Raw genomic sequence first — 25,534 nt, forward strand, 5'->3', positions numbered from 1 at the left:
CTTTGGGGGACACAATACATTCAAACTGGCACAGAGCCCTTTTGCTCTCAAAGGTACCCCAGTTTAGATGATACATTACATGTTCACCCTATGAATAGGGAGCTAGTTAAATCCATTACAGTAGATCCATTTAATGGAATACCATACAATAGTTAAAGGAATAAAATGCATATATGGAAATATTGTCAAGACTTATCGTTAAGTGAAAAATACAAGGTAAGGAATGTACAGACCTCCAGAAAAATTCTGGAAGGCTACAAAAGAAACTATCAACAGTGATTTCCTCTGAGTGGTGTTTTTAGAGTTTGAGGCTGGGATAGGGTAAGGGATGGGGAGCTTTCACTTTTTTCATTTCATATCCATTTCTATTGTTTAAATATATTAAACCATGTGCATATATTACCAATTTTAATTAAAATCTAGTTTAAATATTACCTATGGCCATAAATAATTTATTTTGTGGGGAGTAAGGGATAGAAAAAGGGAAGTTGCTGTGCATATACATTACCAGAGCAACAATTCCTGCATATATAAAAAGGATTCAGAGATAGTCAGAAAACAAAATATTGTGGCGTACAGGTGGTCCTTCACTTCAAAACTAAAAATTGACCCATGCAAACAAAACGGTTGCTGTCACATGTGGCTGCCTCCACCACTCCTGCATCTTTCCTAAGCCCAGGATTAGACGGCAGCTGTGTTTGCCTCAGGATTTAGGATGTTTAGGCATGTCTGGGCCTGTCACGGGGTACAGAAGCCCCCTTAGAAGGAATTCATCAAGAGAAGAGGAAAACTAGTTCAGGGAACACAGACCAGCATTGGCAGGAAATGGTGCTGCTCTAACATGCTAAGCAGAAGCCTGCTCCGAGTCTGTGCCCCAGGGGTCTCTCTAAGGGACCACCCGAGGCCCTTCCCTTAGCTATCCATACAGGCTTACTCCCTCACCTTCCTTAGCCTCAACTCAAATGTCCCCTTATTACAGAGGTTGCCCCTGAGCCCCCAGCCACACGGTCCCTGCCTAGGCCCATCACCCTCCTTTAGTTATTTATTGCACTAATTACCACCTAAGATATAATTCTTTCTCTCTCTTCTCTCTCCCCAAGTTGGATTGTCAGATTTGGCAAATAAAAATACAGGACACCCAGTAAAATTTGAATTTCTGATGGTGAATAGTTTTTTGATTAAATATGTCCCAAATATTGAATAGGACATAGTTACATTAAAATTATGTATTTATCTGAAATTCAAATTTAATTGGATATCCTATATTTTACCTGGCAACCCCCCTTCCCCCTGCCCCGTAAAATATGAATTATTTGAGGGCAGGACTTTGTGTATTTTGTGCTATACTCTTTCCTCAGTACCTAGAAACTGTTTCTGACCCATAATAATTGTTCAACACATATGCTGGAAGAATGATGAATAGAGTTCTGGAAGAGTAGGGAAGCAGTTAATGAAGCCCACATACCGATGTGAGCACTCTAGGCCCAGTAGAGATGGAGGCAGAAAGGCTGCCCTACTGGGAAACTGGAAAAAGGCTTTTGACCCTGGTGGTGAGAGAAGACTCTTGTTTCAGCTACAGCAGGGAAAAGAGAAGGGAGAAGATAGGTCATGCCAAGGTAGGTCTGAAACATCGGGACTGAAGAACAGTGGAACAGGGTAGGTTAAGAGTGAAGGGTGGGAATGAGGGCAGGGTGGAGTCCCATGAGGAGCGGGATGCAAGGAATGAGTAGAACTTTAATGGTTTCCAAGGAAAGCCCACAAGCCCCTGCAGGACTGTTACCTAGTGGTTACCTAGAGGACTAGAGGCTCCAACAATTCTGCATGTGGATACGGAGCAAGACGCTGGGTTGGCATTAGGTCCATATCCTTGGTTAACCCCCTTCTTCCCTCTGCTCCTTCCCTTACCCTGTGATCCCCAGTAGCTGGGACAATGGTGATTATATACATTATCAGTGTCATCTGAAGTTCCCAAAAGATCCTTTCAGAATTTACACAGCTGCCATCATTCACTTCATGAGTTCACTCTAAATCTGCTTTTTCCTAATCAGATGCTTAGGGAAGGCACAAAGCCAGTCATTCTTGATAGATGAAGAAACACATTCAGAGAGGGGAAGCAACTTTCCTAGAGACAAACAGTTGCAAAGAGGCAGACATGAGGTTAGAACCCAGGTCTTCTGATTCCCCATCTATGTCCCTTCTCTTTAAGTGGCTTGTGTCTGAAAACCTCTTACTCAATTTTATCACATTTCTTTTCTGTTTAATTTTAGCATAAAATAAATAAAAATGGGATCAAGAAGCATCCAGTCACAAACCAGCTTTCTGGCTTTCTGGTCCTGGGATAGAGAGCCAATGCTTTGAGTCTCTGTGAGGTTCAGCTTCTCTCCTGTAAAGTATGAGGGGCTAGATTAAACTCTTGCTTTCTCCCAGCTCTAAAAGGTCAAAACTAACTTTTTTTGTTGTTGGAATAAAGTTGTCCCCTGGTGGTTCCTTATTCCCAGAGATTTGATTAAACTTGGCTCAAGTCCCAATTTCCAGAAGTATGGAAGTCCAAGACCTGCTCTCCAGGCCCCTCTGTTCAAATTCTTGCATCCATTCATGTCACCTCTGTCTTTTCCCACACCAATTTCATGAGGATCAATCAGTTCTTCACCAGTTGCCTCAAAGCACTCACTTCCATGGGCATTTTGTGAGTTCAGTATTGGATATTGCTCATGGAAGGAGCTGCAACATCAAGCTGTAGCCCGTCTTCACCTCACCAACTTCTTTCTCCCCTTCCACCTTACCTTTCTCCCTCTTTCCCTCCTTCCTGGACGATCCTGGGAGCTCTGTTTCTCTCACTCTTACATGAAACAATTCCGTAGTTTTAGCTCCTACTTCATACCCAATTCCTAATACTTTTCCTTTTTCTTTCCTGGAGGCAGAGAGGGCTTTAATAACATGGTGAAAGGAAAACCAGAAAACTCTTAGCCTGGGCAATTAGGTTTGGTTATGTGTCAGAGTGCAGAGATCCCTGTAGGGAAGTTTTTGTTTTGTTTTGCTAATCAGCAAACTTTCTCTATAAAATAGAATTTCTTTGTCCATATTGGTAACATAAATACTAATTAGTAGAAAAGTGGACAGGTATATCAACCAGGGACTTAATAAAAATATCCAATTTCAGATAATCATTCAAAAAAGAGCTTAAATTGATTAAAGTAATAACTAAATTAACACCTACTAACCAAACTTTCATTATGCTTCTTTTACAATTACAAATGTATAAACATGTAAACTAAGAAAACATGACAGCTGTATCAATAATATTACTATGAGCTATTTCAGAAATAAGTTTTCTGGTTAATAATTTTTACTCTGTTTCTGTACTGCTAATATAGACAGAAATGTACACCATAGAATTTGAATAAAAGAGCTAAAGTGCAGAGAGATACCTAAAAGTTTGGAGTCACAGAAAATAGCTAGATTGAGTTCATTTGGATAAAATTTACATAAGTGAGAGGAATCATCTGCCCTGAGCAAACCCTAACATTGAAGGGATTGGTAGAGACACAGGGATGACCCCTCACCCCACCCTGTTTATGGCCTTCCTTGCCTTCACATCCCCATTCCCTTCCCAACCCAGATTCTGTGATCCACCGGGAAGGGCCTTGGGGTTCCCTGTGGACACCTCAGTCTGCAAGCTCTGCTCACAGCTCCCATCCAACAGCTGCCCCATGGCCATCTGCAGACTTAGGGGTGTGCACAGCACCACCCTGGGAATACAGACCTGGGGAAAAGCCAAATGGCTGCTAGAAGCAGACTCACTCAGAATGGTGAAGCAGGAAATCTTGGTACCAGGAGCATGGTCTAGAAGTGGGGCGGTTGTGCTCCAGGAGGCATGTCCCCTTGGCCCATGCCCTCCTCATCCCGTGGGAAGGGTCACAGACAGAAGAGGGACAAAGCAGTCCCAAGAGAAGAGCACCACTTTGTGTGTAAGGGAGGCACTGTCCAGTATTTCCTTTTAAAATAGCTCATGAAAGGTGAACAAAAGCCAGCCAGAGAGCATGATGCCACAGCAGGGTCTCTTCTCTGCAGAAAATAATTGTTGTCTGTGCATACTTTAATAGATTTTTTTTTTTAAGATTGTTTTAGGAAGACAAAATATAATAATGGATGAAGAGGATTAACGACGTGGAAGAGTCTCTTAGGTCTGGGGCAAGTCAGATACAACACAGTTGTTCAGCTGCCTAGTGTCACAGGAATCTCTTCTAAATTAGATAATTAGTGTTCACTGGCAACTCTCCATGTGACTGTGTGTTCATAGCAGTGTGAAGAAAGTAGCAGCACAGGAGCCAGTCGGCATCTGACATTGCCTCAGCAGAGGGAATGAGAGATAGGGGATATTTCCTATTTCCAGACACTTTTCCTTTCTGGATGTAGATATGGAAGATGAAGACCCAGGAGTGATTGGCAGTCACTTTGTAATGAAGAGGAGAGTGGGCGATGGGATAAAGCCAGTCACACGGAAGACACGGTGAAGAGATGAAAGGAGCTGGGTTCTTAGTAGTGAGGTTTAGATGCCAGAGCAAAGCAATGCTGAAACCTGCCTCACGGCTGGACTTTCAAGTTGCATGAACCAACGAATACCTTTATTTTTAAAACTGGTTCTGTTAAGTTTTCTATGACTTGCAACATAATGTGCCCTTGATAAGACACCCATTTTTTTTTTTTTTTTTTTAGTTTTAAAACCCCAGCTAATTTGTTCTTTCCTAAAGTGCAGTTATTAATAATAAATTATGTATAGGTTGAAAAACACTTTCTTTTATCTTGGAAAAAGAATGTGCTTAATTATTAATAGAAATATTAAATGGTTATGTGTAAGTGGAAAAACTCTAAAGGTCAGTGAAAGGTCAATGAAGAGATAATACTGCCTATTAAAATTAATTTATATGGCCAGGAGGTTTCTAAGTCATGGAGGTATTAATATCTCCAATTCAGAGAAGGAAGTGGTCTGTTCTTATGTGATAATAATATCTTTTAATGGATATTTACATATGTTACTTGGTTCACTTTTTTTTAAATTAAACTTGGAGGTAAACATTAAAATCCCCACTTGATAAATGAGGAAACTAAGACTCAGAGAAAGCAAGTAATTTGTTCAAGGTCATACACATACTGAATGACAAAGCTGGGATTTGAACCCAGGCCTTTCTGAATTTAAAATCCACATTTTAACCACTCCTTTGCCACTTACTACCTTAATGATCCTGGGCATAATATTTATCCTTTTTGGGTCTCAGTTTTCTCATCAGTAAAATGGAGATGATAATAGCACCTGCTTCATAGAATCACAGTGAGGATTAAGTGAGCTAATATACATACAACACTCGGAACAGTGCGTGGCACTTAGTAAAAGCTGAATGAAAGTAATTATTATACATGGCTTCTGTTCTCTCCACAGGGCAACTGAAGAAGAGGATCCTGAAAGAAATTCGGTTTCTCATAAATTGGCCCCATAATGCTGTTTCACATTTGCACAATGACTCTTAGCCCCTTAACAATGAGGACCAGTATCAAATGGATGAAATGGGTAAATGTTAATCTTTTATGATTGTTACAATAAGTTGTTTCATCACAGCCTTACTTTTAATACACATTTCAAAAAAATACAGTGTCTTCTAAATTTGAATAGAATATAAATGGACTTCAGGATGTCATAATTCTTTCAAACATATTTGCTTTGATGTTCCCTTGTTTTTAATGGTTGCTTATTTTACACTAGCCTATGGAGAAGCTTCACTTTCTCTCACATGCCTTTTCCCCACTAATCCCATTTCCTCAACTTTTTTCTCCCCCTCCACCAATATTTTCATTTACTAGAATGATAACTAAGTATTAAATTTCAAAATAACATGCTTAAATAAACTCAGGAGGAAAAGTGGCTTAAAAAATCTTAATTGTTTTATATCAAAATAACTTTTTATTTCCTTCTAAAGGAGCTTAAAATCAATTGTATAAAGAGTAGAAATATCTTTTGTTCTGTTTAACAAGTAAAATTGAGTGAAAAGTCTTATCAAGAGTATGCTTGTGTATAAAAATGCCTGAGAATGTATGACTCACACTCAGAGATAAAGTGATTTGACTTCATGAAATACTGTATAACAGGAAAATGATGGTACTTCTTTAAGCAGAAAACATTCTATTATTATAGTTACTAGAGAAAAATGTTCTTAGAATTAAAAGATATTCTTAGAATTCTAATCTTCATAATTGCTAACTTAAAAAGAGAGAAAAATTAATAAAAGTAATTCAATTCCTACCTTTAATCCTCAAAAGGATTGAATTGTTGTGAGATATTTTCCTTGAATTATTACCTAATCTGGAATCAGTAATTAGTACCACATTTATCTTAAAATCCAAAATGGGAAAATCATAAATATACTGAGGAATACATCACTGGATAAATTTTCCTACTGATGGGAGAAAATTTGAAGCTACTAACCAGAAAACAAATGGACTTAAAACACTGTCAAACCTTTTAGGAATTTAACTCAGACTTGTTACATGCTAGTGCTAAGGCAGAAAAAGAAAAGAATGTGTTTATTGGTTACAGAAGTGGATCTGGAATAAGAAAATACTGAGTTCACTGTATAGTCCAGTGTATGGTCTTAAATAAACGGCTTAACTTTGGAGGTCTGATTGCTTCAATTTATCTGCTCTCTAAATATATTTACAATAAAAATGCCAGAAGTATGCTGTGAGGATTAATATCAGTGAAGAGCCATGAGACCCATGTACAAGAGATGAAAAGGAATTCTCAATACCGTAACTATAAACTAATTAAAATTTAATGGTTCTTAAAAATCACATAGCTGTCTGGGATAGAGTCACAGATGACACACATATCAATTTTTTATTTACATTATATTTTGAAGTCTTAAAAATAGTAATAAATTCTAGAAAACATTTGAAAAATATATAAAACAAGATCATTTGATGTTTATCTTTTGCCTTGGAAGCAATCTCTATTACTTTGGGACCTCAGAAAAATTCTAGCTTGATTAGACAACAGAATTTGTTTTTAATACTGAAAGTCTTTAATATTATTTTCATGGTAATAAAGAGACAAGTATGTGAACTAAAAATTGCATAAATTAGATGTCCCATCTCTTCTGATGTCCCATGTCTCCATCCCCATCACCTCTCTTCCATGGCATTTGCAAAGTGCTGGACACAATTACTATTCACATGCATTGTCATTATTGTGATTAGTTCTATGGATACCAATTAATGAGAAAATGCTTAAGAGTTGAAAAATAACAGGGTTCTAATAACACCTATTAAGAGTTCAGAATTTTTAGTGTTCAGATGTGTGAATATACAAACAAAAATTGTAGGCAGCACAATTTATTTTGCAAAGCAATTCTTCAGTTTAAAAAATGGTACCACCACAAGATTATTTTAAATGCCTCACTTCCTCAGTGTATATGAAGTAGATTTAATTGACAAAATTTTACATTTTGTAAAATTTATACTTTTTTGTTTGTGTATATTTATGTGTGCATGTACATGTGGGTAAGAGAGAGAAAGGGAAAGAGAAAGAATCATGAAGCACAAATAAAATGTTAAAAATGTTAATTATACTTTTAAAACTAACAAGATCTATTCATGAAAATTACAAAAAAAAAAAAAAAAAAAAAAAAAGAATCGGAGTCCAACACAACTAGCCAGAGAAGAGAAAAACGTTTCAAAATTTTAGGTAAAATTAGCATTAAACTTGCCTTAGTTGCTTCAGCTGCTGCAAACAATTATAAATTATGGAAACAGTAGCTTTCAGAATTTGAATAGAGGATGCTAGAAGCTGGCTGAATTGAGACAAGTCAAGGGTGACTTTTTGTGGACTCAGTATCTCTTAAGGACTTAGAGATAAATTAGCACAGGCCTTCTCTTACTTTAGACTTGTAGCTCATTGAGCCCAGAGAGGAAAAAGTGTCATTCAAAGGCTACACATGAGGTGGCAGAGTGCCCAGATTCCAAGACGGTGCTCCCAAATTTCCCAACACTGATGACGGGGCTTTTGAAATAATGAGAGATGTGTCTTTGACCTTTGCATATCTGTAGTACTTACACCCCAACTACTCAGTACTGGAGGTGGGTGGGAACCCAGAAGAAACATACTCATACTAGCTTCATGTGTAATTTTGCATATTCATTTTATCCTGTCTTGAATTCAGCTAACTTTTGCTCCCTGCTTGAATGTAAGTGTCTAGACTTTTATAGCTCTAGCTCATTTGCAGAAATTCTCATCTTAAAGTGATTTAATACTAATACATGTACTAGATATCATTTATTGAGCACCTATTACATAGTGTTCACTTTAGATACATGGTCTAATTAATTCCGCAAGATCTGTCTCTATATTTTATATCCAAGGCTTCAAGAAGTTAGTAACTTGCCCAAAGAAAGATATTAAACATTCTCTGTCTGGCTGCAGAGACCATGCTCTTTCTACTGTATCACACTGTCTCCCACTTTTCACAGGAGGATGTTCAGTAGCCCTTTGTAGATTGTGATGCCAAAAGAGACTAGATTGGAGTTTAACACCTTGTTACTGCTTATTGAAGTCTTTCTTCCTAATACAACGTGAAGAATGGGAAGACCATTAAAAAGAAGAAATATTCAGATTAGCAGTCAAAGTGACCATACTCTAAAGGAAAATTGGTGTAAAAGTCACCACCAAGTTTATCGGCCAAGGCCAATCACCAATTTTGTCAGTCTGAATGGATGGTAAGTGTTCCAGTGAAAAACACACAAATAAAGATATTCTTAAAATTGTTTACTTTTTTTTTCTTTTTTTCAGGACACAAAAGAAAAATATTTTTATTTCCTAGATGTTATATGCCATATTTCTGGGAGCTTAGAAATTACATCCTCCTTTCACTATTGTCTGAAAACTATTTTCTAAGCATCAAGAGTACTTCTTTGGTAAAACTGAGACTGTAATGCAGGAAAGAAATGTGTTCTCAAGACAGATTAAGGACACTGAGGGTTTTTTTTTTTTAATATATTATGATGTCACTGAAAGTTCCTTTCTTAGAATAACAAATCCTAGAGGTTCAAAACACATATTGTATGTTCAAAGAGTCGAATTATTACTGTATTCCCAACATTGTTTTTATAATCTAAATAACCTGGTGTTTCAGAGAATAGGACTCATTTTTTGCCCTTCATTTTCTTAAAGATGGCATAGCAGAAGTTACAAATATTAGATAATGTCTAGGTTAACAGAAATTCCATACCCAAAGTCTTAGGTTAAGTTCTATAGAATAGGAAAAACAAATTTAAGCTAAACTGTGTTAATGCCTTCACAGAAGGTTGAATTTTAATTTCCTAGGTTTTACAGAAAACACTTTTTAAATGCCATAAAGATATATAATAAGACATAAATTATAAACATTTACTGTCTATTCTCTTGAAATATAATTTAAACTTGGTGACTAGACAAGAAAACGTCACATTCCGTTCTCTTGAGAAGGAAATTGCATATTTCCTTTGCAAAAATAAAGAATATTTAGTATATGTGACAGTTTTTAAGTTGTTTTGTTTCTGGCTAAAGGTTTCTAAAAATTTTCATGACTGTCTCAAAATTGAAAAAAGAAATGGAAAAAGAAGAAACATCAAAACATCACCCTCAGGGCATACAGGTTTTGTTTTTCATCAATGTTAAATACTATGTTTATGCTATACCTATAATTTGTCTTTTCTAAATATTATCTTGAGTTACATCATTTTAAAAGATATTTTAGAATGGATACACTGCCAATTTTTTTGCATATGATTGTAGTGAGTTGAATTGTGCCACCTCAAAATATATATTCAAGTCCTAATTCCTGGTACTTGTGAATGTGACCTTATTTGGAAATGGGGTCTTTGCAGATGTAATCAAGTTGAAATGAGGTCATATCTGATTAGAGTGGGTCCCAAATCCAATGACTGGTATCCTTATAAGAAGAGGAGAGGACACAAAGAGACACGCAGAAAAGAAGTTCATGTGAAGATGGAGGTAGAGATTGGCGTGAAACAGCTCCAAGCCAAGGAATGTGCTGTCAGAACCTAAGGGGCAAGGAAGGATTCTTCCCATTCTAGAACCTTCAGAGGTGGCAGGGCCTTGAGACACTTTGATTTTGGACTTCGAGCTTCCAGAACTGTGAGAGAATTCATTCCTTTGTGTTTAAGCCACCACGTTTCTGGTAATTTGTTCTGGCAGCACCAGAAAATAATACAATGATATTCAGTCAGGTATACAATAAGGAATCATTCTTTCCTTAAAACAGGAAGTTAATCTTCTTATCTTTACCAGGATTTGTGGAGCAAATGGATATGCATTTTACTAAGTAGAAAAATAGAGCTGAGGCATGGACAGAGAGTGTGGACTAAAGGATACCACAGAGAACTTTAATTTCACTTGGGAATTGAGTCTTTCTTGAAACAAAAAGCCCCTTTTAAAATGCAGTTTACTCAAACTTACAGAATTTCACTAAAATAAAATAAGAAAAAGTTTAACAGTACTACCAAACACTGATGTAAGGGCTTTTTACATGTATTTACTCGTTCAGTTCTCACATTGATCCTATTTGGTGTGAACTGTTACTGCCTCCCTTTTACAGATGAGGAAAATGAGGTCCACAGACGTCAAGGACTTTGCCAAAATTCACACAGCCTCTAAGTGTCAGCCTTTGGTCTTAACCATTCTGAAGGTTTAAAAATGTGATTGTTTATGTCTTATTGATAGAGAAGAAAAAGATGAACAAGATGGAAAAAGTCACAGAGGGTTAGGCTCCTAGTGATTTTAGAATACAGTCTAGGGCACATGGGTATAAAAACCTCTGGGAAGATAAAACGATGGATCACAGGATTTCCAGGGCCAGGCCGAGATCTCTGAGGGGGACTGGAAAGTCCCTCGCTCAGCATCCCGGCTCCTGGTACACTGCCCTAGCTAGCGGCTTTGTTAGCCAACTCAGCCGTCTTTGTAGAGGTTCCAGATTGAAGGTCTGTTGGAGAGCACAGGATACCAGACTAATCTGTGGGGCAATGATAGATGTTTTGTCCAACTAGTAAGTATGCTGCAGGTATAAATGCACACATGCAAATAGATGTGTGTATGCAGAGTTGTAGGGATGTTTTTTGTTCTTTATTTTTTTACTTCATTTTGTTTTCCCATTAAAACATTACAATAAAGTTGTAGTACCAGAGCTTGATGAGTCTAAATAATTCCTGATTTTACTTAGTAAAATGAGCTTGTTTGTGGATTCAGGCTCAATAGGATTCCTCTGTAAGAGTTACTTTTGAGAACCAAAGAAATAAGATACATTTGTTTTACCATGACAAAAATAGAGCGTGATTTTTAAAATCTAATTAATGTTAAACATAGAATTTTTCCTACTCCATATATATTTATGAGAAAGATATAGTTGTATCTCATATATAAAACATAAAAAAATACATCCAAAACATGCAGTGGAAATTTATGTGAGAGTTTCTGACTATCTAATGCATCTTAAAAAATTAAACTACTTTGATCATTTGCACCATAATTCCTCTGTATATCAGAAGTATGTATAATGTATTTAATAAGCATATAAAGTTATTACTAACATTACTGACTAGAATAATTCTGTGATTTTAATGTTATTCAAATTATTAAAAATACTATACTCTGTAGAGCTCACCTTCTGCCCATTCATCCCTGCAATGCCAGGTATGCCAACAGAACCCTAAGGAGAAACATGATTATATTAAGTTGACATCATAATCACAAAATACTTCAATTCTAAATTTATACTGTATTAGTTATGTCAGCCAAACATCCTGCTCTACTCTACTCTCTGGTATCTATATAACAACTACTATGTATGCCAGTAGGAGCATTTTTCTTCTAAGAGGGATGTTTCTCCACCTTGCACAGTCATCTTTTATTTTAAAATGTACTGCAGGTTATGTTTGGGAGGCCATTTTTTTTCAGATCTTATCTAGTATGTTCAAAAATATAATAATATAGGCAGGTTCATCAAGCTTCCCCAGAAACAATGGAATTGAAATTTAATCTTGTTTCTAAATCTCCATCTAGCCCAGATGTGATTTTTTAAGAATTCACATCATAAATTGAGATTCCTATCTCTCCAAAGGTCACACGGCTCTAAATTTTGGTGCTTTCAAGAAATAAATAGGCTTAGTTCCATCTGGAAAAAGCCTAGCAGTAGCAGTAACTTGTGAATTTCATGAGTTTAAATATCATGAAACAAAAGTAATTCGAATAACGACTACCTGTTACACAATTAATCAAATAAAGGAACAATGTTGTTAACTCAAATTTGTTGATTCGAAGCACTTTTAAGAGAGAATATTCAAGTCACATGAGTGTGAATATGTCTTCCAAAGTAGACTAGAAAGTTGTTTCAAATGTTAAACACTGACCAGGAACAACATGGTTTCTGTACAAAAATTTTACATTGTGTGTGTGTGTGTGTGTGTGTGTGTGCAAGCTTGTGTGTATGTCTGCACCTACATGCACACATGCACAGTGGAGTGAATATGGATAGTTGGACAGATATTGGGTGAGCTAAGAACAAGAAAACTAATTATTACCTGAGAAACTGTATGACATTTAACTGAATACAGAAACATTAACAAATGTTTTCAAATACTGATGTCATTTCCTTCTTTAGGCCTCCCTTTTAGACTCTGGAGAAACCATTTTAAAATACAATGTTCTTATTCTTTTTCTAGCACTATAACACAGATTTTCCCTAGTTGATATATGATATTATATATTTAATTTCTTTAATAATAATTTTTTAAAAACTTCATTAAATAGTAATCATATGCAAAACAAACTGAGATGGCAAGTTCCTTACCGCATTCAGTGATGATATTGAGTGGGTCATTAAAGGACTTCCCCAAGCCTGAAGCAGTAATTTTATCTGGCTGCATGTGGATTAGGGTAGCTTTACAATTTCACACCATGCTTAATAGAGACATTATTGCAAAGGACAAAGTGTTCTACACACAAGTGCCTACACACTTATTGGCTTTTACTTGGTTTGAAGGATTGTATTTCAACAGATGCCACATGCCTAGTGCTTGGGGGATAAAAAGTCTCTATCTTTGACGGATTCCAAAGATAAAGAATAATCACTTTTCCACCTGTTATAATAATTTTTGGTTTTAGTTTTCTTCAGGTTAAATATCCTTTATTCCCCTTGCGAGGGAAAGGGGGTGGCATGGGGAATGGGAACTTATTGATATTTGTTGGCAAAGGGCCATCTACCTGCTACTGATACATTTAGTGCTATACTATTGGTGTAATTTTAGAAGTCCTAGATACTCTCCATCTGAATGTAATGATCAGTTCTGATGACTGAGGATAATGTTGAAATGACAAGCAGGAAGTCACTTTTCAGGTTACCTCAAGGAAGGATGATGCTATTGTATTGAATACAGCCAACCAACCAATATCTACGTTCTCTCTTCTGGTCAGCTTTATGGTCATTTAGCAATCATATATTTTAAGCAAGGCCATGCATTTAATTTGCAATGTCATATGACCCTTCACCTCTTAATTTGGTTTCAATGTTTTACCAGTAGTCACATGAAAAATTCTAATAACCTACAAGTACTGCAGACAGATTGAAAAGAATCTGCCGTGGATTTATTGAATTTTCTGTAATGGAGTCAATTAGAACTCTAACAGCTTACATGATACAATTGTATATTGAGAAAGCACAAGGTCCAAACCAGACTAAGGGCTTCAGCATTGCTTACAGTAGCTAATTCCACTCACCATTCTTGCTAAACATTAGGCAACAGGAGTATAATTACTTTCACAGTATTGCTGTTTATACTCTACCTTTTGTCCTGGAGGCCCCAGAGGACCCTAAAAGAGAAAAAAAAAGAAATTCATTTAGTGTAATAGTGTCATCATTTAAGCTTAAAAACCAATTAAAACTTTTCTATTCTGTAAGCCTCTCCTAAAAGCTGGACTGAAATCTGCTGATGTTTTGTATATTAAGGAAAATGAAAACTTTCAGTTGCAAGTGCACAATAGGTCTTTTCTTCTCTCTTGAACTCTTTTGAAGAACATTAAGCATATGCAAAAAGATTCTGAATTTTCCCTAAAAAAATTCTGTGCTATTCCAGACCTTCTGTTTTTTCAAAAACCTGCAAATCTATCATATCAATCTCATTTAGAAGTCTGGATGTGTTGCAGCTAGTACCACTTAAAATCTAATGAAGTTCCCCAGCAAATGGACATATTATATTACTTCTGCATCTGCAAAACTTCAGTAAGCAGATTTACAAAGGAAATAATTGAATAGCATTACAAAGAAACATGTTTTGTTTTATTCTTCTTAGGAAATGTATCCAGTTGACCTGCTCCAAAACTTGTTTACAAACCAGGAGATGCCAAGGTCAATTGTGGCACCCAGTGTGTACCAGAAAAGGGAACAAAAGATGCTATCAGCTGTGGCTTAGACTAAAATACTCAGAGGAAAAAAAGAAATAGAGTATTTATGGAAAAGAATGAGCTTATTTACACATAAAATGGAAATGTGGCTAGTTCTGAGATTTGGCAGCTTTTCAACCACAAAGTCACTGTTGGCATTCTGTTGGCTTTTTTTAGAGAAGGGCACATGAGTTTGAAACTGTATTCTATTGAGTATTCATGGAAAAGCACACAAAGAGATCAAACTATAATTCTGACTACTCGTGTCTATTTTAAATAAAAATATTAAGCACTTTCTTCCATTTTTTCAAAAATATATTTAATTTTGGTATATTTTAGCAAAGTTATAGATGCTCCATCATTTCATGTAGTGAGCTTTTCATTCCATTACACTTAACTAATGGCTAGCTTATTTTCAATGTGTGTCAGTTAATCAGCATCTTGCATTCACATGCAATAACACTAAATAAAGCACAAGGATGTTCATTAGAGGAAGAATTGGCCATGCGTACATTTTTATAGAAAACACACAATGTTTAGGAGCATTTGGAGAATCTGTTCTTCATAAGTTATTTTGTAATTCCTTACAAAGACCAACAATTTCCTGATACAATCACTTTTAGGTTACTGAAAGTGCTATATGCAATATTACATTCACATATTCCTATTTGATTTACGCAACTAACCAGCTTTATAACGAGCGTGTTATCTGGCATTTCTGTGTGGTCACCCATTCTCTCTACTCATCCTATACCCTCTTCTACAAATTCTACCTATTTTGGATTTTGTGGAAGAAATAGAGGCTATCAGGTGTAAATTCCCTCGACATCACATTCCTTATCAATCCAAACCAACATGAACCTCTTTTCTATGCCAGAGGAAGAATCCTTCCTCCCATACATGACGAATTTTCTAGTAGACTCTGGAATCCATCCTTGCCTCTGCCCACAGGGATCTTTCTCCATCAATTATCCCTGCATCCATATCAGCGCCTCTCCCTCATCACCAGTTGCTTCCCCTAGCCGTACAAACATGTTTAATCACTTCCTCACTTGGGTATACTGTTTGGGAAGTAAATGCTAATGCTGGGTAAAGGCAGTATTTAAAGGTTATGGGAACAGGAGATCTGAGAGTGAAGAAAAGACTTGGGTTTTATCATTATCTCTGGTTCCATTTTCCCAAGTGTCTCTGGAGTATTTATTTCTTAAAATGTTTATGTTAGACAGGAAATCATATAATAAAAAATACATTAATTCAGTGTTTAGACTGAGACTGCATATGCTCAACTCACAAAGGTTTGTTTCCCATTGTAAACCTAACTTTGCTACTTGAAAAGATATTGTTCACTAAAATTGTATCTTTCATTGCATTGGTGTATAATGTTGGAATGTAGTATTTTATGTGAAAATGAAAGAAAATTTTAAATCAAATGTTTAACTAGAGACTAACATATCTGGCATTTTCTAATTTGGTCTGTGTTGCAAGATCACATGAAACCAGAGATTTGAAAGACTACTCACAACTCTGAAATCCATAAAATTATATTAGTTGTATATTTTAACATAATATTTAATGAAAGCCAAAAGATGGCCATAGAGATAACAAATATAATATTTTTCTTCACTGTTAGGAAAGTACTATTATTTTTGCTAAACTATGAAAATAAACGAGTTTTTAAGGTATAACATTAATTTTGAATAGCTGTCAAGGATATATTTCTAGCTGCCAAAAATGTGCATATCCCTCTTTGATATCACTGGCAGGAAAGAATGGTAGCAAGCCAAGGATAGTGTCCTCCATTACGAAGAGGGATTTGGGAGTAAAGAGGAGTTGCATATAAGGTGCACACACACCACATACAGTTATTTTACTGATAAAGATTTTAACTTATATCTATGTGTTTTGAGCATCCTTTATATATCCATTATATATCTGTGGCATTGCAGTCATTAAATTAAAGCTTACAAATTAAGGCTCCTCTGCTCAAAAATTTGATTTTGAAATTAGGGTATGTTGGTTAGTTAAGATGTCTACATTTGGTTAATATTTGTGACTTCTAGTGCAAACATAAATTTATAAAGTAATGAGAAAATACCACAGAACCATTGACTAAGCTATCTATCCTTTCTTAATCTTATTTGTCTTTTCAGCCTACATAACAACTTGGATTAAAATATTATAAGTTCTATATTCACTAGTCAAGCTAGTGCTTCTTATATTATTTCCAAAATAAATCAATTGATCTAGTGTTCCAAGATATCTAAAATAATTCTATGTTCATGTTATATCTTCTTGATTTAGTAAGTTTGGACAAAATAGGCTTTCCAAACCAAAGAGTCATTATCTTTTAAGTCCATTTTTACTAATCAATCACATGCCCTTTTCTTAGACATTTTCTTGGCAGGAACATTTATGTTTGTATATACTTCGTATGTAACCAACAGAGATGGAAATAATCGGGTCTCTTTAACTTTCAAAATATTTTCTTTGCATATGTCTCAAAACTAAAAACTGGATGACATAGAGAATCTCAGCATAAGGTCTATTTTTTTCAGTTTAACTCCAGATATGTCAAATATAGTTTGAATCTTAAAATATACTCATTTCAACATATCCTGGGTGATGTAAAATGTATGAACTTTTTCATGGAAGAGTTTTGCAAAATGGACATAACTTTGTTCAAAAGATAAAGATCAAATGAGTTAATGAAAAAAATCTGAGTGTGGAGTGACAACTTCACTAATCTGTAGATAAATCTTTACATTAAACTTTTCCATGATCTTTCAGAAAAGACCATGGAAAGCTATGCAAAGTTAAGATAAAAACTTGTAAACAAGTAAGAAATTACATAGGACTCTTGATTTTGTTTCCTGTTTTCCCCCCACACCCCTGCTAGATTCCATTTTTAAAGATTGTGTACAATATTCAACATACAGTGAGCAAGTAAGTCAAATGAATATGATAGCCTCTATGTTGGTGATTGCCTTTACCAAAAGCAATTACTCAGGCCTGAGACCAATCCTTTTTTCTTCTGGCTCAGAGTCACCCAATACTTACTCAAGAATCTCTCTCCCAGCACAGCCCTGTTCTCCAGCTGCGTTGCAATGCTCTTGCTCAAACTCTCTTCTCTCCTCCTTGGCTAATGTAACATCTGCCTGATGAATGTTCCACTTTCAATCTCCTCAAATCCTTTCTGCACATTGTTGTCAGAATGAACGTTCCAAAAGGCTAAAGGGTTCTTACCTTTTCTCAGCTTAAATATCCTTCAGTGGCTTTCTATAGCCTTTGAGAAAAATCCAAGCTTTGGTAGTAGTTGTGATTCACCAAATGAGCCTCAAGAGCCACACTTCCACATCTCTGCACTTCTGTACACCTGGCTGTCTTTTCCTATAAAGGTCCTTCTGCTCTCTCATCCTCTCTCCTCCACCCATTCCATAATACAGAGCTCAGTGCCCCCTCCTTGGGGATAGGTCCCCTTCTTTTTGTTCTCCAAAGCAACCCCATGACAGCACTTCTTTCACTGCACTCACCATGCAGTATTGTAATGGTACTTCCTCCTTCACTCTAAGTGTCTTCTGTCTTACACAGTAGCTAGCCCATAGTAATTGCTTAGTGAATCTTTTTTAATTCACTCATTTATTCACTCACTTAATAGTTGTTGAGAGTCAACTGAGTGCCAGGCAATATTCTAGGTGCCGAGGATACAACAGTGAACAAACTAGGCACAAACACAAGCCCTTCTGACTTTATCATCCAGTGAATGCAGACAGACTATGAAAAAATAAGTAAAACATAAAGTTGTGTCAGGTGGTAAGTGCTAAAGCAGAGGGGGACAGGGATTGGGAGAAGTAGATGTAGCAGTATGTTAAATCAAGGCCATGGTGAAGGTCTCAGTGATAAAGTGACTCTTGAAAAGAGAAGGAGGTCAAGCAGAAGATCGGGGGAGAATGTTGCAGACGAGGGAACAGCAAGTGCAAGGGCCATGAAGTGGGCACACGCTAAGTGCATTCAGAGAGCAGTAAGGAAGCTGTGGCTGAGTAAGCCGAGAGGAGAGCAGTAGGAGAGGAGGACAGTAAGGGGAGGTCATATTTGTATGACCTTGTAGGTGATTTGTAAGAACAATGGTATTTATTCTGAGTATAATGGAAATTACAAGAATGAATAAATGAAAACATAAAGTATATTAAGTATTTTTTAAAGAAGAAAACCATAGAAAACAGTGTCTCAAGATAGGAATGGCAAGATATTTCACCCTTTTGTTCACTTGAGCCATTCTAATTCTACTGGACTATTCCAGTAGCCTCCAGATTTCCCCTAAGTATGAGTGAGTGGAGGAGTTCAGATCATGGCTTTTATATTAAAACAGCAGTGCAAAACTTATTTCAGTTACATGGTATCAGACCCTGAGAATGTTGTGTAAAGGCCTCTAATGCAATTCAGAAAGCTATCATGCAAACAGTAGGTAGAATTAACAACTTAAGTTAATCTTCAAAGCAGGCAATTAAGAAGTGCATGATTCTGTAACCATTATGTACTGTCTGTACTTTCCAGTTTGTGGGGAAAAAAAGTCTTGCTTGATATTTCATGGAACGGAAAACAAAAATGAATTTTTCTGACACCAATGTTAACACAAATTTGATTGAGGTATTAATTACTTAAACAGGATGCAGAGCTTCTAAATGATGTACTTTAGGATGCCTCTTGGGAGGTGTTTTAAGGCAAGTTCTGGTTGCCTGCTATTAGGAAATGATATTGTATGTGAGCAGGGGGTAGACACAGTTCCTGTTCTGTCCCTAATGGCTAACAGTAAAATCTGAAGCTCTGAAAGCTGCTGGTCATTTTTGGATATAAGAATATACAACCAGCTTCTGTAATAAAAACAAAACAAAACAAAACAAAAACAAAACTAAACAAAAAAAACAGGGAACAAAATAAGAGGTGGTCCACCTGCGAAAGGGAAGATAGAAACTGCAAACTATTAAGCCGTTTAAAATTATTTCCTTTTTGAGCTAAGAATTTTTCCAAATTTTTCCATGATTTAATAAAAGTTAAACAAAACAAAGAAGATACTTTCTTAAGTTTAGCTCCATAGGGAAGAATGATAACATATATAATCTAACTGACAGAGTCATAAAACTTTAACATCTCACTTTTTCAAGGATTTAGTACAACAGACTTTAACTACAAGTATTTGAAAGATATTAACCCAGGCAAAAGCATCATGAAATCAGAAAATACCTAAACTTAGTTTATAAAGAATAAGAGAACATATGAAAAAAATAATGGAAATTCGTCTTCCTTAAGAAGAATAACTTAAGATGTACTTAGATAAAATTCCATGTTCTCCTTAGATGTTTGATATGGGAAAGTTAAGAACCATAAACTCTAGCCACTATTATATGTATGTCTGGAGTGTAATTCAAGTGATGTTTTACAAGATTCAGATTTTATAGCTTAAGTGCATGGAAATGCCAAACTAGAAACTACTGGGAAATATTTAGAATGTAAGAAAGCATGCTGAAATATTTTGAGTCTAAAACCTAATGATTTAGTTGTATGGGTATGGAGGAACACAGAATAAACAAGAAAAAAGTGAGATGGTGCTGAGAAAGCAGAGCCTCATCTCTTGTTTCAAATCTTTCATGAACCCTGCCTTCAGTCACACTTAATCATTTATATTTTCCTGAGCAGTACCTGCCCTTTTATTAGCTTTTGTGTGAAGTTCTTAATCATTCTTCAAGGCTCAGTGATCATAACTCACTCCGTGAGCCTTCTCCAAGGCCCCTAACAGAGCTTGTTTTCATCTACTGTGCTTCACTAGCACATTTGAAGTGGCTGTATTTTAATATACATACATGTTTTAAAAATCCACTTGACTAAGCAGCAACATCCTCAAGAGCAGGGTTCAGGTCATATAAACCTCCTCAACACTTAGCCCAGTGCCTAGAAAATAAGTATTGACTACATTGAAACAATGTATGAATGAATATTAACATTATTAAATTTCATTTACTGAATTTCCTCAATTGTTTTATCAAACTATCATACCTTATTCACCGGAAAAAGTTCCTAGTTTTGAGCCAGTGGTTTTTGTTTAAGCATCTGGTATTTTTATTTCAGTAATATCACTCTATGATTTCTATTATTTGAAGAAGGGCCTCTAAAACAGGTCTCATTTAGAGCCTATCAATAAGATGGTGTGTCACTCTACTTATTTATGAACACTCGCTAAAGAAGTTTTAAATAGAGTAATTCTTAATTTTTTAATAAAAGAGTAAATTCTAACTTCTCTATGTCATGTGCTGAATTTTTAGGGAAAATATTAAAACAGGATGATTCATTTATTTACGTGTTTCAAAATCATGAGGCTGTGACCTCTTTTAGGGAGGTCTCCTAAAGCTCAGGAAATTAAAAAAGTGCTACATTTTTCTCATCACTTGACAAAACCAGAACCCAAGACTAAATATTGAACACTAAATACCAGCAGTAGATTAAAGACAGATCTCAGTATCTGAGAATTGATGAAATGATCAGGTCCCCAAACAGAGGCTCTGTAACGCCTCCCACCAGAAATCCAGGGCTGAAATTAGCTCACTCTTTTCCTTCCAAATATTTAATAAATTGTTTCTTGTAGTTGAACCTAAAGTGGAAATGACCCAGAGAAGAAGAAAAATTAACAGGCTTCCTCTGCCTCCTGTGATTAAGCATACTTCCTTAGTGTACCATAAAGGAAACAAATTTATGGCTCACCATGGCCTATCACCCTACACTACGCTCAGTAAAAATTATTTCTATTGAATGAAGGTTAAGTACTTTTCCTATTTTAAATCAACAATGCTAAGAAACACTGGCTGCTAAAATTTAAATACCCCATGATCAACAGAAGAAGGTCTTAAATTTAAGAGTATAATATATGCTCATAAACTTTTCAGGTCTGTTTTCTATCTGGATTAGTGCTGTCCAGTAGAGCTCTACACAGCGAAGGAAATGATCTATATCATTCAGTCCAATATGATCTATTCCACTCAATCCACGTGTCATTATTGAGATGTGGCTAGTGCAACTGAGGTACTGAATTTTTAATTTAATTTTAATTAATTTAAATTTATGTAGACACATTAAGTAGCTAATAGCTACTGTTTGGACAGTACAGATCTAGAATGTGAAATGCCCAAGTCTGCAATCAGGTGAACTGGATTCTAATGAGTTCTGTCACTAACTAGCTTTGTGACCTTGGACAAATTACTTAATCATTCTGATGCTGTTTATTTACATGTGGAGTGGAAAACCAAATGATTTTTAAGACTTCTTCTAATCTTTTATACTCTACTTAAAATATAGCCATATAGTGTTACTATAAATTGATGTGATTACTTCTCCATCATTCACATGAAAATAAGTCTTTTAGTTATACCATACATATTCACAAGCATATATGTATATATACCATATAATATATGATAAATTATCAAATAATCTACAATGTATGAATGAATATAGGAAGATGAAGAAGTGAAAGTAGTTCTGTAGTAATTTTGCTGGACTGTTGAATTTATAATATCTAATCCAACCCTGGGGTACAATGACTTCAGTTGGGAGAAAAATCTAAAACTGAGTCCTTTGTATTAGTGCCTGTTTTATTGATTCATTAATTCATACCATTCATTCTTTTTTGAACATCCTAAGTGCCAAGCACAATTACGATATGATGTGATAAATTCGTTGGAGGAAGAGGGAAGAACACAGCTTTTAACTTAGCTTGGAAGACTGTGTGTCTGTGTGCAGAGTTTTCTAAAAGGAGGTGACCAAATCAAAAGCCTCCTGTCCTCGGGGCTCTTGCTTTGGGCCCGAAGCTTTAGTGACCTCTTTTCTGGTTGCACAACTGTAGCCCACTCTCCACCCCCCACCCCACCTCAGACTATGCTTTGGTTACTAGGGAAACTGGAATTCCTTGCCCCAATAGCATGAGCTTTTTTCAAGGACTGCAGGGTGCTTCTTTCCAAGGTGTTTTTTTTCAGATGTGGACCTCACCACTAGTGTGCACTGCAATGAGCTGGAAGGGCAAAAAAGGTGGATATTTGGGGGACAGTGGATGGAGTTTTGCCCTGTGGGCATTCAAGAATGTCTACATGTGAAAGACTGAGTCTTCTAAAGATGAGGGATGGAGGCAGATGTGGAAGAGAGAAGGACCAGGCCAAAGGCTGGGGCTGGGGCTGGTTACAGCTCTCTTCATGCCATCACATTCTAGCTTAGAACTCCAAGAAGTGCAATAATTCTACAGCATTGAACTTCTCAAGTCATTATGAGGACATATTTGTCAAGGTTAGAGAAGAGAACATATTCTACTTAACAGTTTGATTCATAACTTTCAAACATTTAGACATATTTTATAAGGACTTTCACTTGTACTCTTGCCCCAGACTCTGCAAATTAGGGCACAGGCATTACCTGGACCAAACTTTGTTTGGAAAAGTTTCTTCTTAGTCTAATGATGAGGCATGAGAATTTGGTGAAAGAGATTAATCACAATTTCATTAATATCCACATATAAGGGGGACATGTTTTGCATCATTATAGTGATAGTAGGTCGGATTCTCAAGTTAAAAGTTTTGTTATTGTTGTGTTTTTGAAGTTACAGTTTTGAAAAAGGAGACAGTTAAGACTGTCTTCCATTAAAACTTAATATATGACTGTGTTCATTGCATTTAAGTATTTCCAAAATATTTATGTATGTATCATGGATAAACGGGTCTCTAACACATGACTGTGCATTTATAATGAAAATATAGTAGGATGGCAGGACTTTAAAGTGGAAGGGGACTTAGATATTCCACTTTTTATAGATGAGGAGGAATCTGAGTCTAAATATCATAAATAATTTGTTCAATATGAAATAGCTTATGAGACTTTGCACTTGAACAAGTGTAAAGACAGTTAAAAATAGGGTTGAGTCACAGCCTAGAGGTCCTTAAGAGAAACAAAATAAAATAATGAAAGAATGGTCATATACTTGGCCTTTTAGATAATCTTTTCATACTTTCATTACTTGACTGTGCATTTGAGTCACTATTGAAAATGCTCCCCCAAAAGACTACCTTTTGTTTCCAAAAGACAGAATGAGTTTTGAAAGAGACTTAAACGTTCCTCACTATCATCACACTAAAGCAACTTTTAGGACTCTCCACAGAAGTCCATGCATACAGGCATCCACAGTGAGTTCCCTTGGCCTGGACAACTGGACAGGGCAGGGGGATACATAAAAAAGTGAAGGCATTCCTTGTCTCTTCTCTCAGTCCATTTGGAAAACAAGGCATCATAGGCTCTGAACAAAAGCACCAAGGAGATGGGAAGTGCTCTGTCAGTGTGGCATTTAGGTGGACTTCATGGACAATGAGATTAAGAGAAGATACTAAAGTATTAAAACAGTTGCTAAGGATCCTAGCAGGCAGTGTACATACTAAAGCACAGGCAGTTTCATCAAACAAGATTCCATTATTAAAATCCAGTTGAATAACCAAATATGCTAAGATGACTTTGGTCATTTTTGTTACTTATGATTTGAAGGTTTGGGGGTTGCTTTCTCTGCCAGATCAAAATCAAGAAGAGAAGTCTGCTCTTGTCTCCATGTTTGCCAGATCAAGATAATCAACAGAGCAAAGCACAATTAAGAAAAGTGATGAGCTTTCTAAAATCTGTGGGCTAGCAATGCCTTGTAAATGAATAACTTTACAGTAAACCTCACATATTAGTTATTTCAGTTTTATTTAAATAAGCAATTATTTATTTAAGCTCAAGATTCTGTTTTTTAAAATCTCATCCTGAACTTTTTGGAAAACCTGAAAATCATGTGTACAGAATAGATAATGGGAGGATTAAATAAATGTGGAACTGCTTAAGCTGCAGGTCTTTTTTATTCTATCATAGATGTTGTTAATCTTCTGCTGATTATTTTTGCGATATAAAATCCATCTCCTGGATTATGAAAACGAATTCCCCACTTGATATGCTCATAAACAGTTCTGTAAGAGCTAATTTTAGATTATTCCTGGCTTCTTCATTTCATTATCAGAAACATTTTACATTTCAAAAAATTCTCCAGTGTGTCTCAAGACCTTGCTGTAACCACTGTTCCAAAACACAAGCAAATAAATGTAGTACTATATACTGTGGAAAAGATGAAAGTAGTGGCATTTATTATCCTTTTTTTCTTTTAACTGGTAGATGAAAAGGGGAGTGTTATAAAAAATTGATAATGTTAGATGATCTGATTGATGTATAGGAGAAGACAAAAATAGAAAGGAAGGAAGGAAGGATGGAAGGAAGGAAGGAAGGGAAGGAGAGAAGGAGGGAAAAGGAAAGAAAAGGGAAAAAAAATCTCAGGACAAAATAATAAGTTGCACTACAATTGCAGTATCTGACACACCATAATTTAATTGATGGCTATTATCTCACTGTTCTTAGCCCTTGTCTTTGACAGAGTAGTCTTTATGTATGCCAAGTTTTGTCACAGGATATTTGATTTAACAGTAATACTTCTCATTTATGGAACTCTCTGTTTCATAAAGCATTTTTATATTATTATCATTTCTCTGGCTTCTCACCATTACCCAGAAAGAGGTAGAAGAGGAATTATCATTTATATTTTATAGATCATTTAAAAAAGATCACAGACTATAGTTTTATAACAAGTAGTTCTGAGAACTGAACTACTGATACAGCATACTTTTCTCCTTACCAGACTCTGAGTTACAACATGCACTCATGTACCTACACACATAATACGTGAAAGAAAATTCCTAAGGAAATCTCTCTTCTCATAAAAACTTGTTTGCAATTATATTTTCAATATTCTCTTCTCTCTTTGAGACAGCTTAAAATATACAGGTGCTATTCAAGTAAACATAAATAGTGATTTTTTTAAATGATGCTTTTTAAAATCATAGAAATAATTCACTTTTAGCAAATATAAGGTATACAAATTCAGTTTGCTGGGAAGAGGGATTAGAGGATCATATTGTCTTGCAAAAAAGACTCTGAATAGGATAGCTTTAAATA

The 25,534-nt window shown here is 35.8% G+C and overlaps 1 protein-coding gene across 1 annotated transcript in view; it reads right to left on the minus strand.

Annotated features, from left to right (window-relative positions):
• COL25A1 (collagen type XXV alpha 1 chain) overlaps positions 1-25,534 on the minus strand; it is a 504,164-nt gene that overhangs the window by 84,463 nt on the left and 394,167 nt on the right. Inside the window, exons 11-12 of the mRNA XM_037830440.1 lie at positions 13,883-13,909; positions 11,706-11,750 (exon numbers count right to left, since the gene is read on the minus strand). Of these exons, the coding sequence (XP_037686368.1) occupies positions 11,706-11,750; positions 13,883-13,909 (72 nt within the window). The remainder of the gene's footprint in view (positions 1-11,705; positions 11,751-13,882; positions 13,910-25,534) is intronic.

The sequence above is a fragment of the Choloepus didactylus genome, chromosome 3, assembly GCF_015220235.1.
Source record: "Choloepus didactylus isolate mChoDid1 chromosome 3, mChoDid1.pri, whole genome shotgun sequence".
NCBI classification, from domain to species: Eukaryota; Metazoa; Chordata; class Mammalia; order Pilosa; family Megalonychidae; genus Choloepus; species Choloepus didactylus.